This window comes from Giraffa tippelskirchi, chromosome 1 (genome assembly GCF_054371585.1).
Source record: "Giraffa tippelskirchi isolate mGirTip1 chromosome 1, T2T-mGirTip1v1.2.pri, whole genome shotgun sequence".
Lineage (NCBI taxonomy): Eukaryota > Metazoa > Chordata > Mammalia > Artiodactyla > Giraffidae > Giraffa > Giraffa tippelskirchi.
The window spans coordinates 180,418,134-180,437,456 of NC_137275.1; the positions used below are offsets into that span (position 1 = coordinate 180,418,134).

Here is a 19,323-nt window from a genome sequence, read left to right on the forward strand (position 1 = left end):
CCGCGTGGCCCCGGAAGGGCTTTCAGCGAAGGCGGGCGAAGGAAGCAGCAGAGAGGCGGAGGTAACCCGAGAGGGGCAGAAGCAGGGCAGAAGCCACCGGCCTGGTGAGCTTCCAGAAGCCGGCTTTCCTGGATCCTAGCTCGCGGAGCCATCCAGCCATCCTGCCTTGTGCTTCCGGGAGCTGCCGCGACTGAGAGCGCCTGCGCGCCGGCCACTCTGCCCGCCTCGCCGCTGTCCTCCCAGCGGCTGGCGGCCTGACGGTTCCTGCCGCGCTTCGTGACCGGTGTCTCAGCTCCGCGGAGCACCAGCGTGCGGCATGTCGCGGCGGCGGCACAGCGACGAGAACGATGGTGAGTGCCCTGAGCCCGGCCGCCGAGGCCGCGCTCAGGTGGGCCGAGGTTTGGCTTTCTTGGTCTTGGGTCTCGAGAGAAGGGACGGGAAGCCCTTACTCCGGGAGCGTTCGGGGAGCCGCGGAGAGAAGGGGGTGGCACGGCGGAAGTGCGGCCGGGCAACTTTGGGAAAGCCCCTGCTTCCCCCGGTCCCACCTCCTCAGTCGTTGGCCACGGGGAGGCCTGGTGGACCCTGGTCCCTAGGAACTCTTCAAAATTTGGCTCTTAGCATCGCTGAGCAGGGAAGTACACCTGTGTCTGTGCCTCCGCTTCATAGGGACCCACTCGACCCAGTGTCTCGTTTTGACCCTCAAATTGCACTTAAAAAGGACTCTCAGAAGGTGAGAGATCTGCTGAATCCCAACCTGAGCTTTTCTCCTGTACCCGTCATCCGTCGTCTTGCCTTCTTCCAAGCGATAGGGAAAGAAAGCAGTGTCTTATCCACACCCAAGAGGTCTCTTTAAGAAAGAGATGTACGTAGATTGTTGTGTTAGATTTTGAACTGACTGTAAACATATTTTCCTCGTGTAATAAAGAGTGTCGGAAGACTAACTGGAGAGCTCCTAGAGATTTCGATCAACCATTTGGATGGTTGCGCTAATGGGGATCATGGAGTTGTCATCGTAATAAAAACCAAGAATAATTTTTCTCGTTAAAAATAGAAAAAATGTTTATCTTACAAAAATCAGTCAAGAACACACATCCAACAAACAAAACCTAACGGTTATTGTTGTTAATAGTTTAGGGTATTGTTCTTTGAGAAGAGTGTAGTTTAGTGGTTAAGAGTCCAGACTTTGAAATCAGAGGGTTTTTCAAAGCCAGACCCTGCTGTTTGCTTTGTGATCTTGCCTGGGTTATGTTACCTCTTTCAACCTTAGTCTGTAACTTAGAAATAATGATACAGACCTTTTGGTTTTGTGAGAGGTAACACATGTAACTAATTGCTCATGAAGATGTGTATTTTATCACCTGATAATGCTTAAGAGCTGATAAACATTGGCAGATGGTGACTCTAAGAAAAAGTACAGAACAAAAAAAATTGGATTAATTTTCTCCACTTACATTTTTCTCTGTTTGAATGTTGGGGCACCTTAGGGGTAGGAGCAGAGTCCCACTAATTTAAGGTTTTTCGTTTGGTTTGTTGGTTTGGGTTTTCTTTCTTTTTTTTGGCCGAGGTATAAGGATTTTAGTTTGGGTTAGGGATTGAACCTGTGCCCCCTGCAGTGGAAGCACGCAGTCTTAATCATTGGATCACCAGGGATGTCCCCCACTTACTTTTAATAGTGAAGTATCAGATTTCTCCCAGAGCTTGGCTTGGGAGGATATTCTACCCTAGCCTTCTCACCTCACACCTGAGGGTCTACAGTTTTAGTGTAATTAACATGGAGACAGCATTAGCAGTGCCCAGATACCAGTGAAAGCAAGTTGAGAGTTCTTTTCATTACACAGGTATTACTATGCTATATCTTTAATTTTTATTAAACACGACATAATGTACATACTGCTACTGCTAAGTCACTTCAGTCGTGTCCGACTCTGTGTGACCCCATAGACGGCAGCCCACCAGGCTCCGCCGTCCCTGGGATTCTCCAGGCAAGAATACTGGAGTGGGTTGCCGTTTCCTTCTCCAGTGCATGAAAGGGAAAACTGAAAGTGAAGTCACTCAGTCGTGTCCGACTCTTAGCGACCCCATGGACTGTAGCCTACCAGGCTCCTCTGTCCATGGGATTTTCCAGGCAAGAGTACTGGAGTGGGGTGCCATTGCCTTCTCCAATGTACATACAGGGCACAGAAAATAGTTTTCATGTGCTTTGCATCTGATTAGTTAAGAACTTAATCTCCTAGAAGTCATCACTTGGGATTTGGAGAACTTGGGTCTTTTAAAGTTCTTCCCATTGTCTTTGTTCTTCTCATGCTTTCTCTACTCTTTCATCTTCTCCTTTCTAGGGCATCCCTAAAGAGAGAGAAAATCTTTCCAAGGGACATCCTGGAGAATTGGATGTAAATTTGTAGAAAAACAACTTTTGCTTTGGTTATTGGGATGCTGGTATAACGTTCTTAGGAGTTAGCTTCTGGTGGCTAAATCACTGTCCATTTGGGTCTTGGTGCGATTGTTGCAAATAATGGTAGTCATTCAACTACCATTCTCCCGTCCCATCTGAATTGCTGTAATGTCTGTTGTACATCCATCTTAACTTTAAGACTTTTACATGTGAATTCATTGAATATATTGTGTTTTATGCAGATGATATATTGACTCATTCTGTGGTTTTCTTTCTTTGCTTAGCTATATTTTTGAGATCTATGCATGTTGCTAAATGTAGAAGCAGTTCATCCTTTGTAATTGTTAGGTAGATTGCCATTATGTGACTCTACCACATTTTATTTACCCATTTCTCATGTGATAGGGAGAAGGCAATGGCATCCCACTCCAGTACTCTTGCCTGGAAAATCCCCTGGACGGAAGAGCCTGGTAGGCTGCAGTCCATGGGGTCGTGAAGAGTCAGACACGACTGAGCGACTTCACTTTCACTTTTCACTTTCATGCATTGGAGAAGGAAATGGCAACCCACTCCAGTGTTCTTGCCTGGAGAATCCCAGGGACGGCGGAGCCTGGTGGGCCTCCGTCTATGGGGTCGCACAGAGTCGGACACGACTGAAGCGACGCAGCAGCAGCAGCAGCAGGAATCTCAGAATAAATAAGTAAAGACAAAACAAAATAAAACAAGGAGTTAATTAAGCAGTGTTTACTATAAATAATTTAGTAGTCGAAGGGCCATTTATAACCCTTCTTAGATACTACACCAAGTCTGGAGCTTTCGTAAATTGCCACAATTTGGGTAACCATCATCTAGGGTTTATTCTAAATGGTGATCTGAGTCAGGTTTTTTAGATAACTTTCTTTTGGTTAAACGCCTACTAAATTTTTTTAAAATCAGAAATTTTGACAACTCAAGTATTATAGAAGGCTATTTTAAAATAGGCCAGATTATTGTTGTGTTAAACAGATGCATCTAAGCATTTCTGGATTATTGTCAGCTCTTACCAGTCCCTGACTGCCATGACTCTCCATGTGCTTGACTAGACACAATAATTTATTCAACAAATATTTAACAGTGCCAGGCACAGTTCTAACTCCTGGCAGTACAGCAGTGGATGATAAAAGGTGCAGTCTCCCCTTTTATAGGCAGAGAACAATCAAGTAAATATAGCGTATCATATGGTGTTAAGTACTGTGGAGAAAAATAAAACCAGTTAAAGAGGGTAGGGCTCTTGTCGGGGAGGAGTTGCTGTTTTGTACTGGTTTGTCAGTGAAGGCCTCACTGAGAATGGCATCTGATCAAAAACCTACAGGAGATGAGGGTGTATTTACATTTGATTAATTAAAAAGTGGGGGAAAGCAGTAGTCTAAGCAGAGGGAACCTTGAATGCCAAGGCCTTAAGGCTAGAATAGTCCTGTCATCTTCAAACAGCGAGAAGGCCAGTGCTGCTGTAGTAGAGTAAGAAGGGGAGAGTTGAGGAGATAGGGTTAGAGAGGTAACAGAGGATCAGCTCACAGATACAACTTAAAATTGTATCTGTTGAGACTTCAGAGTCCAGGATCCAAGGCTATACCAATGAAGTTCACCTGGACATGGATTTATAGACAATGAAAATGGAAATAATGTGTGTGGATACTGGTCCAGTGCTAAAACTAACTCATTTCTTAGACTCTTTTTAAGAATATCTGAAGCTTTTCAATTATTTTGGATATGCATACAGTAGCTGTTCAATGTATTGTTTTATTCTTGTAAGAAAATATTTTGATTGTCTGTAACCTTGGCCAAAAACCCCATGTTAGTCCCTTTTAAGCTGCATAGTATTAGATCCTTACCTTTTAGAAGTGACTCTTTTTTTAAATTGATACTTAACTGTAGAAAAAATAAATAGAAGTGCAGGGATTTGTTACTCTGAGGAAGAGTATAGTTTGTATCAGAAGTGATTGTTACCTCTGCTTTAAATCTGCAGGATCAAGGTACTTTACTTTTCCCTTTTCTTGTTGGTTTTTTTTTACTTTCTCTTTCACATTAGTTGGTTTTTGTTTCCACTGTGTGGGCTTAGAATTTTTGGTAGTGCATATAAATTCTAAATAAGGGTATAAAATATGAAGTATAATGTATCCATATAGAATTAGTATCACCTTACAGGGGGAAAAATTATTTGGCTTATTAAGATTTTTTTCAGATGGGTTTTCATAGAGACTTCCTTCTCTCTTCTGTGCTAACTAAGGGTGTCAGAATGAAATGCTAATGTGTAACTTTAATTTCCATTGTAAAACTTCTGTTTAGGTACTTGTTACTATAAAATCTGTTTTGTTTTGTGAACTACCTTAGGTATATTTTCTTGAGGATAGGTGAAAATATTCAGCTGATTCCCCAAATTTTATTCTTAAAGTTTTTATTCTCCTTGCCTGTGATCTTGCCCACGTTCTCTTGAGTTCAATATCCTATTACTGTGTGTGAATTCATATGGTGTCTGTTAAGTCCCCCTCCCCGTTATAGTCTCTCCTGTGTCAATTGAGAGTCAGGCATCTTCTACTTCTTAATACTTTCTGCCTCTTATTCTCCAAACATACTAAAAGTAGGAAGAAGAGAGGAAAGAAGGGTTGCAGTTCAGAAATAGAACTGAATACTTGCATTTTATAGTTTTTCTTCAAAAATCCTGCCTTCTCTCCCCACAGCAGTATTTTCTTCTGTTCAGTCTTACAAGAGTGCCTAGGAGGCTGCTTTAAAGTCTGGGGTATGATTCTAAGCTGATTTGAAAACAGGCCAGCAGGATAGTTAATTTAGAGATGGCGTGGAGGTGGGATGTGAGTTAGCAAAGTAGATGGGCCAGAAAGAAACGAACAATGGTTAAGGTTTAAAAGGAAAAAAAAAAAAAAAACTGCTCTGATTCAGTCGTTTTTTAGCATCTACATTCTCCTACCCTTACTGGAATCTGATTCTGAAGAACATTTAGTATATTCTGCTTCCTAGAACAGAGTTACTCAACATCAGCACTGCTGCCATTTTGTGCTGGGTTATTCTTTGTTGGTGGGAGTTGTTCTCTGCACTGTGGTATGTTTAGTAGAATCCCTGGCCTCTGCCCACTGGAGGCCAGTAGCACTCCCCTCGTGTGACAGCTAAAAATGTCTCCAGAGATTTCCAAGTGGTTCCTGGTGGACAAAATCCAACCTAGTTGAGAACCATTGCTCTTGGATATGGCTATTTTGATGTCCTGGTTGATAGCTTATGTAAATGTTCCTTCAAATATGCATTTTTTTTTTCAGTGAATGAATTCTGAAAATAGAAGTCCTTTTGTGTCGGGTTTGGCTCTTTGGGTGGTGGAACCTTTGTGCAGATTCTGTGCCTTCAGCTTGATGTATACTTGAGACTCAGGGTCACTGATACCATGATACTGCACATGTCCACAACTTTACATGGACAGGTATCTTCAGGAATATGTTGTTATAGTTATGCTGCATGCCTGTTGTATTTTTTTTTTTTTGGCATTATCCCTTCTAAACTATATTCAGTGGTTACTTAAACTAGATTCTAATGATCACTGAGGGGTTGGGGAGTCAAAGCACAATGTTTTGCCCTGTAACCTTTTATAACACTTTGATTCTGTCTAGATGGTAATCAGTTCAGTCGCTCAGTCCTGTCCAACTCTTTGCGACACCATGGAATGTAGCACGCCAGACTTCCCTGTCCATCACCAACTCCCGGAGCTTGCTCAAACTCATGTCCATTGAGTCAATGATGCTATCCAACCATCTCATCCTCTGCCGTTCCCTTGCAGTCCAAGGGACTTTCAAGAGCCTTCTCCAACACCACAGTTCAAAAGCATCAGTTCTTCAGCGCTCAGCTTTATAGTCCAACTCTCACATCCAAACATGACTACTGGAAAAACCATAGCTTTGACTAGACGGACCTTTGTCGGCAAAGTAATGTCTCTGCTTTTTAATTTGCTGTCTAGGTTGGTCATAGCTTTTCTTCCAAGGAGTAAGTGTCTTTGATTTCATGGCTGCAGTCACCATCTGCAGTGATTTTGGAGCCCAAGAAAATAAAGTCTCTCATTGTTTCCATTGTTTCCCCTTGTATTTGCCATGAAGTGATGGGACCGAATGCCATGATCTTAGTTTTTTGAATGTTGAGTTTTAAGCCAGCTTTTTCACTCTCCTCTTTCACTTTCATCAAGAGGCTCTTTAGTTCTTTGCTTTCTGCCGTAAGGATGGTGTCATCTGTGTATCTGAGATTATTGATATTAATCCCAGCAATCTTGATTCCAGCTTGTGCTTCATTCAACCTGGCATTTTGCATGACGTACTATGCATATAAGTTAAGTAAGCAGGGTGACAGTATACAGCCTTGACGTACTCTTTTCCCAGTTTGGAACTAGTCTGTTGTTTCATGTCCAGTTCTAACTGTTGCTTCTTGACCTGCATACAGATTTCTCAGGAGGCAGGTAAGGTGGTCTGGTATTCCAATCTCTTTAAGAATTTTCCACAGTTTGTTGTGATCCACACAAAGTCCATAAAGCAGAAATAGATGTTTTTCTAGAATTCCCTTGCTTTTTCTATGATCCAACGAATGTTGGCAATTTGATCTCTGGTTCCTTTGCCTTTTCTAAATCTAGCTTGAACATCTGGAAATTCTTGGTTAATGTACTGTTGAAGCCTAGCTTGGAGAATTTTGAGCATTACTTTGCTAGCATGTGAGATGAGTGCAATTGTGCAGTAGTTTAAACATTCTTTGGCATTGCCTTTCTTTGGAATTGGAATGAAAACTGACCTTTTCCAGTCCTGTGGCCACTGTTGAGTTTTCCATATTTGCTGGTATATTGAGTGCAGCACTTTCACAGCATCATCTTTTTTACAATGTGAAATAGCTCAGCTGGAATTCCATCACCTCCACTAGCTTTGTTTGTTGTGATGCTTCCTAAGGCCCACTTGACTTTCCATTCCAGGTTGTCTGGCTCTAGGTGAGTGATCGCACCACGGTGGTTATCTGGGCCATTAAGATCTTTTTTGTATAGTTCTTCTGTGTATTCTTGCCACCTCTTCTTAATATCTTCTGCTTCTGTTACATCCATACCGTTTCTGTCCTTTATTGTGCCCATCTTTGCATGAAATGTTCCCTTGGTATCTCTAATTTTCTTGAAGAGATCTCTCGTCTTTCCCATTCTATTGTTTTCCTCTGTTTCTTTGCACTGATCACTTTGGAAGGTTTTCTTCTGTCTACTTGCTATTCTTTGGAACACTGCATTCAAACAGATATATCTTTCCTTTTCTCCTTTGCCTTTTGCTTCTTTTATTCAGCTTGTGTTCAGGTGGTAGGTACCCGAAGATCATGTCAGACATTGGGAAAGCTTTTAACACCCCCAGGTTATAATAGCCAGGTGCTGTATTTTATGGAAATCACTGTCAGATGTTCCAGTGGCAAGTAAGTAGTTGTGAACTCTAAAGGTGGTTCAGTTCCTCTGGCTGTACAAGTCTGGAGATTAAAAATATAACTTGGTCCTAGGTGACCCTATATCTGCAGATATTCATTATTAATACTGATCCCCGGCAGCAGTGGCAGCAGCCCGTAGAGTTATAGATTATTGCTTGCTTGTCTGCTTGCTGTCCTAATAATTTAATTGGTGGAAGGCAAAAATTGAATTATATTGGGAGAGTGGCCCACACTGTGTGTAGCAACAGCATCATCCTTCATATGTAACACTAGTATTTGAAATTTTTTCAGCCTTGTATTATTCTACAAAAGGATATGAGGTAGGAGTATTGAGGTTTTAGACAAAATGATAAGAGACCACTAACACCAAGACTAAATGATAGATCGTCCGGTACTTAAGGATGACAATCATTACTTTCTTCCCCACCAATTATTTGATATCGTGCTCAGGACATTTCTTTGAGTATGTCTGCCAATTGTAATTCTCATTGTTTGGGCTAAACTAGACCCTAGTGCAGAGAAGGCAATGGCAGCCCACCCTAGTACTCTTGCCTGGAAAATCCCATGGATGGAGGAGCCTGGTAGGCTGCAGTCCATGGGGTCGCGAAGAGTGGGACACGACTGAGTGACTTCACTTTCACTTTTCACTTTCATGCATTGGAGAAGAAAATGGCAACCTGCTCCAGTGTTCTTGCCTGGAGAATCCCAGGGACGGCGGAGCCTGGTGGGTTGCTGTCTGTGGAGTCACACAGAGTCAGACACAACTGAAGCGACTTAGCAGCAGCAGCAGACCCTAGTGCCTCTATGGTCTATAGAACCAAAACTATTAATTGAAGACTTAAGAGCTCAGAAACTTTCTTAAACCTAGCCCTAATATTTTATGTTTCCTCTCCCATCATTTGAAGTTTCCTCTTCCTTTCTTTTTTAACAAAAGCTTACCCCCTCATCAAGTCTTTCCACAACGTTCAACTTGGTTTTATACCCATATTTCATCAGTTTACATAATTTTCATTGTTAGAATAATGAGTACTACTGACACTGACAGGTTTTAGGAATGAGTGACTGAAGATGATTAAACAACTTAAATTAAGCCCTTAAAGAATGGGAACAGCCATACATGAGTGTTACAGGGAGTTTTCTCACTGCTAGTGGCTAGCATGATATGGGCACCTTTGCTACCTATCCAAGAAATGGACAGGGCTGCTGCATTGCATAGTTCTATGGGGACACTATTCTCACAAAACTTAAATAATGTCTCTTGGAGTTATAATGCCCCGGGGTATGGAGACTGTTGGTTGTGTCTAGCCTTGTCTCAGTTACTAAGTGCTTCGGCTGTGTGTAAACAGTAGGGCTTCAGGTAGAAAAGAGATTATAGCAGTAAAAAGGTAAAATTTTTGGTAGCAGATTCATCCTGTAATGTTCACTTTTTTACATTCTTGAAACAGGGGGACAACCTCACAAAAGGAGAAAGACCTCTGATGCAAATGAAACTGAAGATCACTTGGAATCTTTAATATGCAAAGTAGGAGAAAAGGTATGATCAAAATAGGTACAGATTGTGATGGGCTTAGAGTGTTAATTGACTGTGCTTGATTAATTTCTGCATCTGAAAACTTGATGGTCTAACTTATGGACAAAGTTGGTATGGCCATGCATCTACATCCCAAAATAGATGCATATTAAAAGCTTTGGAATGCAGATCGTTGAGAGTTAAATGTTTTTAGTAATTTTCATAGAATTTAAGTCTTAGAGGAGACCTTAGGAAGCAGTCTGCTCAATTTGCAAATGAAGACCAAGTAAGTTCTGGATACTTGAGGTAGTTTGCCCAGTCATACAATGAGTGCATTAGTTAGAAAAGTATCAGTAGACAGAGCCTGGGATGTCTTCCCACTTATAATACTTGTTACGCTGCTTTTTAAATTTCATTTGTTTTCTTTATAGGGTTTTCTAAAGAATAATAACAACCTGAATTTATTTATACTAAACTGTCAGAGTGCCTTATGTGTAACTTTTTTATCATCACCTGGAAAATTTTAATGCACTAATTGCTGGGTACCTGACAGATATTTAATATGCTATCCTATTCTTTACAGAGTGCCTGCTCTTTGGAGAGCAACCTGGAAGGCTTGGCTGGTGTTTTGGAAGCTGATCTTCCTAACTACAAGAGCAAGATCTTAAGGCTTCTTTGTACAGTGTATGTATACAAAAGATTTATGAATCCAGGTGATAATGTGTTATCTACTCTTAAATGCTTGGAAATGTTCAGAAGATGTATTTAGGTTCCATATGTCATCTACTTTGATTCCATGGGGAATTTGTTGGATGAAATGACCTTTGGCCCTTTGGTGAACTCTTAGAGATAAATAACATGAAAATTGAGCATTTTTTCGGTTTCTTGGATCCTTAGGCTCATTTGAGTTGACTGCTTTTAAGTGAGAAAGCAGACAACTCCACGTTTAGCAATCTTCTTTTAAGCACGTACAATTAAATGTATATAATAGAGTTTAATTTATATCTTTAATCAGTAATATCAAACAAATTTGAGAACTAGTCAGTCACTCAAGTAATAGCCCTTCTAGAAGGCTGAAGATGCTTTTGGAGCTATGATATAATAGACATAATCTTTCTCTGAGTTAGGTTAGCTAGAATGAGTATCAGCACTTAATTTGTAAGGACAAGAGTGTGGGAAAGTCTCATGTGAGATCATGAAACAGTCTCTCCTAACGGTGGAATTAGCAATCCAGACTTCTTATCACTCAGGTAGACAGTGATTACTCTAAACTGTATGCTTTGCAGAGAAGTAGCTATGATTTCTGGATAAAAGTTTTCATTATGAAAGTGACTTCGTTGTTATTTCAGTTATTTTAAAACAATGTTTTTGTCTTAAATTGCCTACAACTCAGTTTTTAAATTTACAAATGTACACACAGATTGAGACTATAGGTCGATTTTTAACTTCTCATAAAGTGTAAATAAATTCAGATACAGTTTTTTAAAGGAATCCAATTAATATTCAGGAAGACATGTCCTCACACTAGGAAACTACTAAGAAAAATAACTTGGCTATAGTTATCCATAGATTCCTTCTGTTCTGAAAGCATTTATTGGAATGGAGTAGATTCATGTTTAAACTCTGGAAGCCATGACTTTGAGGTGGGGATGGGTTGAGGAGAATGGTTACTATCAGTGCAAGTATTTTTTTTAAGCCTGAATTGTCCCTAACACTGCTAGGAACCTTGGGAAAATGCAAAAAATGTTAAGAGAATCTGAATGATCATGAGTTCCCATTTGCTTTTCTTTTTGAGCTAATTGCTAAAGGCTGCCTAAATTAGGGATCAACATTTGCTTTTTTTAAAAAATTTATTACTGTGATCCTCTACTTTTCAAATAATTTTAATGAAAATTAACACACTTGAGTAAGCAAATTGAGATGTAAAGAAATCTTACTATATTAGAGTACTATGTTAAAAATTCAACAATTTAACTAATAGGAACTGGCATTAGTTCTGAACTTTTTCTAAGGAACTAGAATAGTGTTGCTCAAAGTGGAATTCTGATCCCATGACATTTGGTCAGCTGAGTTTAGAAATGTTGATTGCTCTGTCTCCCCCTTAATGATTCTGTATTAAAAAAAACTTGTTTCATTCAACAATTCTCAGGTATTTTACCACAGAAACCATTTTCTGTAAATCTGCCATTCATTTCCACTAAGCATATTGGAAGAAAAGCTAGTCTAGAGGACTTCACAGTTAGAATGTTTTATTTTCTTAACTCTACGATTAACTGATTAGAATCAAAGTGAAAAAATTGAGGTAGCTCTGTCTACAACTCTTCTCAATATTTATGCCTTTTTCGAAGTAGTTTTAAAAATAATAGTTTAATGCTTTTCTAAAGTTAATAAAATTATTAAAAAATTATATAGTATAAAATTAAGCAACTTAATGTTGTTGTGTTTGGATCTTCTTGTTGTACTGGCTTCTGAAATCAGTGCACGTCTGTTACCTGAGAAGTTGACCATTTATACAACATTAGTTGGACTGCTGAATGCCAGGAATTACAACTTTGGTGGAGAATTTGTAGAAGCCATGATTCGCCAACTGAAAGAATCATTGAAATCAAACAATTATAATGAAGCTGTGTATTTGGTAAGTTTTTGGCTTTTTGATTTTGGGGAGGTTTTTGGTATGTTATGAACTTAGTGTCGGAATGGAGGAGAGAGGTTAGCTACAACCAAATAATTTATCTTTTCTCTTGAAATACAGTTCTCCACTCACCATAACAGCTGCCCTTTTGTTTTTTTTTTTATTTTAAATTAGTTTATTTATCTATTTTAACTTTACAATATTGTATTTGTTTTGCCATACATTGACATGAATCCACCATGGGTGTATGTGTGTTCCCCTTCCAGAACCCCCTTCCCACCTCCCTCCCCATCCCATCCCTCTGGGTCATCCTGGTGCACCAGCCCCAAGCACCCTGTATCATGCATCGAACCTAGACTGGCAATTCCTTTCACATATGATAGTTTACATACTTCAATGCCATTCTCCCATATCATCCTGCCCTCGCCCTCTCCCATAGAGTCCATAATACTGTTCTATTTATCTGTGTCTCTTTTGTTGTCTGGCATACAGGGTTATCTTTACCGATTAACTAAATACCATATATATGTGTTAGTATACTGTATTGGTGTTTTTCTTTTCTGGCTTACTTCACTCTGTGTAATAGGCTCCAGTTTCATCCACCTCATTAGAACTGATTCAAATGTATTCTTTTTAATGGCTGAGTAATATTCCATTGTGTATATGTACCACAGCTTCCTTATCCATTCATCTGCTGATGGGCATCTAGGTTGCTTCCATGTCCTCGCTATTATAAACAGTGCTGCAATGAACATTGGGGTACATGTGTCTCTTTCAATTCTGGTTTCCTCAGTGTGTGTGCCCAGCAGTGGGATTGCTGGGTCATATGGCAGTTCTATTTCCAGTTTCTTGAGGAATCTCCACACTGCTCTCCATAGTGGCTGTACTAGTTTGCATTCCCACCAACAGTGTAAGAGGGTTCCCTTTTCTCCACACCCTCTCCAGCATTTATTGCTTGTAGTCTTTTGGATAGCAGCCATTCTGACGGGCGTGAAATGGTACCTCATTGTGGCTTTGATTTGCATTTCTCTGATAATGAGTGATGTTGAGCACCTTTTCATGTGTTTGTTAGCCATCTGTATGTCTTCTTTGGAGAAGTGTCTGTATAGTTCTTTGGCCCACTTTTTGATTGGGTCGTTTATTTGTCTGGAATTGAGCTGCAGGAGTTGCTTGTATATTTTTGAGATTAGTTGTTTGTCCGTAGCTTTGTTTGCTGTTATTTTCTCCCATTCTGAAGGCTGTCTTTTCACCTTGCTTATAGTTTCCTTTGTTGTGCAAAAGCTTTTAATTTTAATTAGGCCCCATTTGTTTATTTTTGCTTTTATTTCCAATATTCTGGGAGGTGGGTCATAGAGGATCCTGCTGTGGTTTATGTCGGAGAGTGTTTTGCCTATGTTTTCCTCTAGAAGTTTTATAGTTTCTGGTCTTACCTTTAGATCTTTAATCCATTTTGAGTTTATTTTTGTGTATGGTGTTAGAAAGTGTTCTAGTTCCATTCTCTTACAAGTGGTTGACCAGTTTTCGCAGCACCACTTGTTAAAGAGATTGTCTTTTCTCTATTGTATATTCTTGCCTCCTTTGTCAAAGGTAAGGTGTCCGTAGGTGCGTGGATTTATCTCTGGGCTTTCTACTAAAAATATGGAGCGCTTCATGAATTTGCGTGTCATCCTTGTGCAGGGGCCATGCTAATCTTCTCTGTATCGTTCCAATTTTAGTATATGTGCTGCCGAAGCGAGCACAACAGCTGCCCTTTTGAAACCATTCTTCTTAAAGATACAGAGCTCATTACCAAATCCAGTGATATGGCTTCTTTTAACTCTAAATCCAGGTTGACCTCCCTATAATAAATGATGCTTTACACTTCTTAGCTCTTGGTTTCTGCTGCACCACTTTTTTCAGGACCTCCTGCTGCCACCTGTGTTTTATTTCTCAGGCTCCTTTTTCTGGGTCAGCTTCCTTTGCCCCTTTTAAATTTTTGTGTTTCTCAGAATTCTGTCCTCACTTCACTTTTTTTCAGACATGTCTCTTAAAGCATTCCCATTCTCTCTCATAGCTTTGTAAACGACCTTTATTTTGATGACCCTCCCCCGCCACTATAGTTTTAACTCATACTTCAACGTTTCTCCTGAGCTCCAGACCTGTGTTCCAGATACTTCCTAGATAGCCCTAAGGTATCTTGCCTGAAAGTTTGTCACTATATTAATACATTATTCATACCTCCTTTTCTCAGTCCTCACCCCAACCCACACAAATGGCTGGTATTTACTGGATAGCTGCTCAAAAACCTGAGCATTGATTTTTGTTTTCCCTTTGCCCCGTCATACTCTAAGCAGTCCCCAAGCCCTGTCAGTTCTACCTCATAAATTTCTCTCCAGTCTGTCCCTTCTCCTCTGTCTCCAGGGCCTCTAGTATAGTTCATGCCTTTCTAAGTGGAAATGGAATTAAGCCTTATTAATATCTAACATATAGACTGGCAACCTTATTAATATGTGTACACAGTGGGCCCCTGTGTATATTAGGTATAAATATATGTTCGTGTTGAAGGTACATGATCAAATTCTTTTCTATTGAGTATACAATCAAACGAGTTGGACACTGATTAGGCTATAAGATTAAGTTCAAACTTCATTAAGCCTGACCGATCATGGTTGCCCCTGTCTGTTTCTCTTGCCTTCCAATATACTCCTAGCTCTATCAGAATTATTTGTGGGTCCCTGAACACACCTTGCTTTTGAACCTCTCTGTTTAGAAGCCTCTCCAGTTGAGGATTACTTTACTGATTCTTCATAACCTAGTTTGATTGTTACCTACCTTATGATGTTTTCCCCTATTCCCTTTTCCCCTGTTTCTAGAGCATTTTTTCATTATCTTCTAGTATAGGAGTCACCCTTTTGGGTCAAGATTGTGCTCGTCCCACTGGTCTATGAGCTCCCATTTGACAGAGACTTTAATAGTGGTGCTTAGCGGTGGCACATAAAGGACACCCAGTAAATTTCTGTTCGTTTCCATTTCTGTGGTCCAGTGAAAATTTTTCACAACCAAATAAAAAAGATTATTGGTTGTAGTAGCTAGAATATTAGTTTAGGTTCCTAGTCGAGTGGACTTCCCTTGTAGCTCAGCTGGTAAAGAATCTCCCTGCAATGCGGGAGACCTGGATTCGATCCCTAGGTTGGGAAGATCCCCTGGAGAAAGGGTAAAAGGCTACCCACTCCAGTATTCTGGCCTAGAGAATTCCATGGACTGTGTATAGTCCATGGGGTTGCAAAGAGTTGGACATGACTGAGCAACTTTCACTTTGACTTCCTAGTCTAGTATAAATGTAAAACTATACATGTGGATTCCTGTCCTTCATATAGTCTCTTTAACAGTTCCTCAGCTCTGCTGTTAGAGCACAAAAGCAACCAAAGACTACATGTAAATAAATGAGCGTGGCTATGTAATAATTGGTTTGTGGACACTGAAATTTAATTTCGTATAATTTGTATGAATCAAAATATTATTTTGTTTTTTTCCAAGCCTTTAAACATCTAAAACACCATTCTTAATTTGCAGGTTCCTTAAAAAACAGGTAGTGGTCTAGATTTGGTCCTTGGGCAAAGTGCTTGTTTTATAAATATTATAAAGGACATTTAGAGTTAATAGAAATTGCTTTCCCCAATAGGTCCGTTTTCTATCTGATCTTGTGAATTGTCATGTCATTGCTGCCCCATCAATGGTTGCTATGTTTGAAAATTTTGTAAGTGTAACACAGGAAGAAGATGTGCCTCAGGTAAGAAAACCCCTTGTGCTGAATCTCATTCATATGGTATGAGGAATTTTTCACTAATAGCCCTTTAGCCAAAAAAAAAAAATGATTAATAGATATCACATTATAAATTCTTAATATCTGAAAGTTAAGCCAACTGGCATAATGGTCGATCCTCATGACATATGTATATTAGTTAAATGATTCTGCCTAATAAGATTAAAACTAATATATCTGAAAATGCTCTGAATGAGCCAGACATCTTCGTTAAGCCCTATTAAATAGTGTCCATAGGATTTCATTCAGGAATAAATATGACAGGAATGAAAATTCACTAGTGCCTATTTTAAAGGTACCTTTTAAAAAATTCTTTAGGTGCGTCGGGATTGGTACGTGTATGCATTTCTGTCGTCTTTGCCCTGGGTTGGAAAGGAATTGTATGAAAAGAAAGATGCAGAGATGGACCGAATCTTTGCCAACACTGAAAGCTATCTTAAGTAAGGGCACAGCAGCATGGTAATGGTTTTGTGTCCCCTTAAGGTTTTTTACAGGGAATTTTGTTATAAGTTTGGTTTTCTATTAATAGGTACCTCTTTGGATATTGTTAATATCTACATAGTTACAAATAAAGCTGAAGAAGTCTAAAGATAAAAATCTGCTTTCTCATTACACTAAGCTACCTTTCAATATTTTTTAAATGTTTATATTTTTCCAAAGTTGTAGTTTTATTTTTAATAGTATATACATGTTTGCAAAAGAGGAATGAAAATAAGAGTGTGAATATTCTAACATTTGAATACATCCTTCCCTCCTTTTATACAAGTGATGGTCCAGTATAGAGATTGTTCTTCTATGCACACTTCCTTTTTCCCCCCTTAATACAATCTGGATTTGTTGTGTAAAATATTTAGCTCTACCTCATTCTTTTAACAGCTATATGGTATTCGACTCATTTAATGTACCATAATTTCTTTAATTCATTTCCTGTTGGTAGACATTGAGCCTATTGCAAGTCTTTGGCTATTTTAAATTGCGTTTCAGTGAATATCTTTGTACATATGTCTTTGTGTTGATGTGCAAATGTGTTTGTGGGTTATGTGAATTTTTAGAATTGGCATTACTAGGTTGAAGTGTCTTAACAGTAATAATTTTGATAGATTGTTTAGTCAGATTGCCTTCCAAAGAGATTATACTCTTCCAGATCTCTTCTAAAGTGATTGATTATTTATCAGTTAGCCTTCTGCCAGCAGTGTTTTCAAAACACTACATGTTGGCAATACAATACATTATCAATGATTCTGATATCTGACAATTTGACAGGTTAAAATGTTTCACTCCTGTAATTTGCATTTTCTTAATTATGAAAGCAACTGAACATCTTTTCATGTTTTTAAAAACCTAAATGTAGATTTTCATTCTAACCTTTAGAAGACGCCAAAAGACTCATGTACCCATGTTACAAGTATGGACGGCAGAGAAACCACATCCGCAAGAAGAGGTAAATTGACTTCAGTCTCTTGTGATAGACACAAGCACAGTCAGAGTAGATTCTTAATCTCTGACATACTCAAATCATCCCATTTGTATACCATAGCTATGTTTTCACACTTCATATCAGGGGTTAAGCTCCTCATAGCCCTAGGCATATAGTGTATTTTTAATAAATGGTAGAATGTTCTTGAAACGTTCCCTGTTCTGTGGGATTCCAGATATCATAGAGTTGATGTATTTTTTACCTAAATGCCCAATTTGAAAAAATAAGATGTAGCAGCCCCCGACAGACTTCGTCAAGTAATTAAAACGTGTACAGAAACATAGCACTATTCCTTTGTATTGTGTTTAATAAGTTAGCTTGCTTTTGTATCCTGTATTTTAGAAGGTAGTAGACTTTGGTCTTGTCTAGTCAAAATGTTATTTCACCTAGCCTCCAGATATCTATTAATTGTTAAAAATTAATCTGTCTTTAGTATTTAGATTGCCTCTGGGCCCAGATTCAGAAATTGAAAAAGGATCGCTGGCAGGAGCGGCACATCCTAAGACCTTATCTTGCCTTTGACAGCATCCTGTGTGAAGCACTGCAGCACAACCTGCCTCCGTTCACACCACCTCCTCACACTGAAGACTCGGTGTACCCGATGCCAAGGGTCATCTTCAGAATGTTTGATTACACAGATGATCCTGAGGTACGTGCATGACCAGCAAAGGTCTCTTTCAAAGGGCCTGTGTTATGTTGTACTTATGGTTTCATCTTGTTAGAATTATGCCTATGGGACATTTTAATTTTGAGTCGTTTATTGTCTGAGAGGGTCAGTGGCAGTGAAGTTAACACCTAATTCATTGAATGGTATCACCTCATTATGCAAGAAATCATATTTAGCTTGTATAAATGAAGAGACAGCATAGTGTACAATTGAAAAGTATAGGTTCAAGAGCCAGGTTGGTTTGGGTTTTAATCCCGATTTAGGCATATCCCAACTGTGCGATCTTGAGTGAGTTATTTACCTTAGTTTCCTAAATAGAATAATAATTAGTATATAGCTCCCAAAGTTGTAATGAGGATTAAATTATTAATATACATACATAAGGTATATAGAATGATATGTGACACATGGTATTTACATTTTAACTATGCTTTACTTTATGCCTTTGTGTTCAAATGCTGTATTAACTTTAATACCCAAGCAGCAAGCATAGTGATCGCGGGATTGGTTCTGAATAGAAACTCGCCTGACTAAAGTGCCCTGTGGTAGTGGTGTTGTAGTCGTGTCTGACTCTTCATAACCTTGTGGACTGTAGCCCACAAGGCTCTCTGTCACACCTGTTGCTTATATGTTCCAGTCAGCATAGAGCAGAGCTCCTCAGTCTCAGCACCATTGATGTTTTGGGCTGGGGAATACTTAGTTGTGAGGCTGTCCTATGAATTGTAGAATGCCTAAAATTCTCCCTGGCCTCTACCTTCTAGGTGCCAGTAGCATGTCAGTTATGACAACCAAAAATGTCTCCAGAGATTGCCAGATGTCCCTTAGGGGCAAAATTGCCCCCAGTTGAGAACCACTGGCATAAGAACCCGTATTACCACCTAAGGTCAAATTTGAGTTTTCTTTCCCCGCCTTCTCTCTTCTATTCTATGGAAAGTTGCTTTTGATCAGTGAAATTTTAGGGTATGTATACTCCATCTTAGAGTAAATAGTTGTTGGGTAATGGGTTAGTTAGTGTTAGTTGCTCAAGTCATGTCTGACTCTTTGCAACCCCATGGACTGTAGCCCCGCCAGGCTCCTCTGTCCATGGAATTCTTAAGGCAAGAATACTGGAGTGGGTTGCCATTTCTAGGGGATCTTCCCAACCTAGGGTAATTGGTTATAAATACAGAATTATCAACTTGATACCCTCTTGCAGTATTCCATATGTAATAAAATGCTTCTAGTCAACTTTATGTAATGGTCTGATTAGGTATATGTAATTGAAAGTCTAATTTACAATAAGACTATTAGAGTCTTTGTGATTGGGTATTTATTTGTGCAAAGGGAACATTAGAATAGGACCTCAAAATATGCCTCTCCTGTACTGAATGTTGA

General features: G+C 39.4%; 1 protein-coding gene, 1 long non-coding RNA gene and 1 other non-coding gene across 12 annotated transcripts in view; 2 read left to right on the forward strand and 1 right to left on the reverse strand.

Moving 5' to 3' along the window:
* The first annotated feature begins 49 nt into the window (after positions 1-49).
* NCBP1 (nuclear cap binding protein subunit 1) overlaps positions 50-19,323 on the forward strand; it is a 40,142-nt gene continuing 20,868 nt past the window's right edge. For 2 of the 10 annotated variants that reach the window (XR_014059835.1, XM_081511194.1), the window contains exons 1-8: positions 50-350; positions 9,307-9,395; positions 9,955-10,059; positions 11,850-12,006; positions 15,665-15,772; positions 16,124-16,245; positions 17,177-17,246; positions 17,716-17,931. Coding sequence is in view for 7 of the 10 variants with exons in the window: in XM_081511194.1 (XP_081367320.1) it covers positions 11,947-12,006; positions 15,665-15,772; positions 16,124-16,245; positions 17,177-17,246; positions 17,716-17,931 (576 nt within the window). In the remaining 3 variants the exon portion in view is untranslated. Of the gene's footprint in view, positions 351-9,306; positions 9,396-9,954; positions 10,085-11,849; positions 12,007-15,664; positions 15,773-16,123; positions 16,246-17,176; positions 17,268-17,679; positions 17,932-19,323 lie in introns of all 10 variants that reach the window. The other 8 variants (XR_014059834.1, XM_081511182.1, XR_014059861.1 and 5 more) reach the window with 6 other exon arrangements.
* Positions 683-5,286, forward strand: LOC145514188 (uncharacterized). The gene is made up of 2 exons (XR_014059905.1): positions 683-1,838; positions 3,034-5,286. It is a non-coding gene; the product is annotated as an uncharacterized LOC145514188 (long non-coding RNA).
* On the reverse strand, positions 13,636-13,742 carry LOC145521543 (U6 spliceosomal RNA). The gene has a single exon (XR_014065458.1). It is a non-coding gene; the product is annotated as a U6 spliceosomal RNA (small nuclear RNA).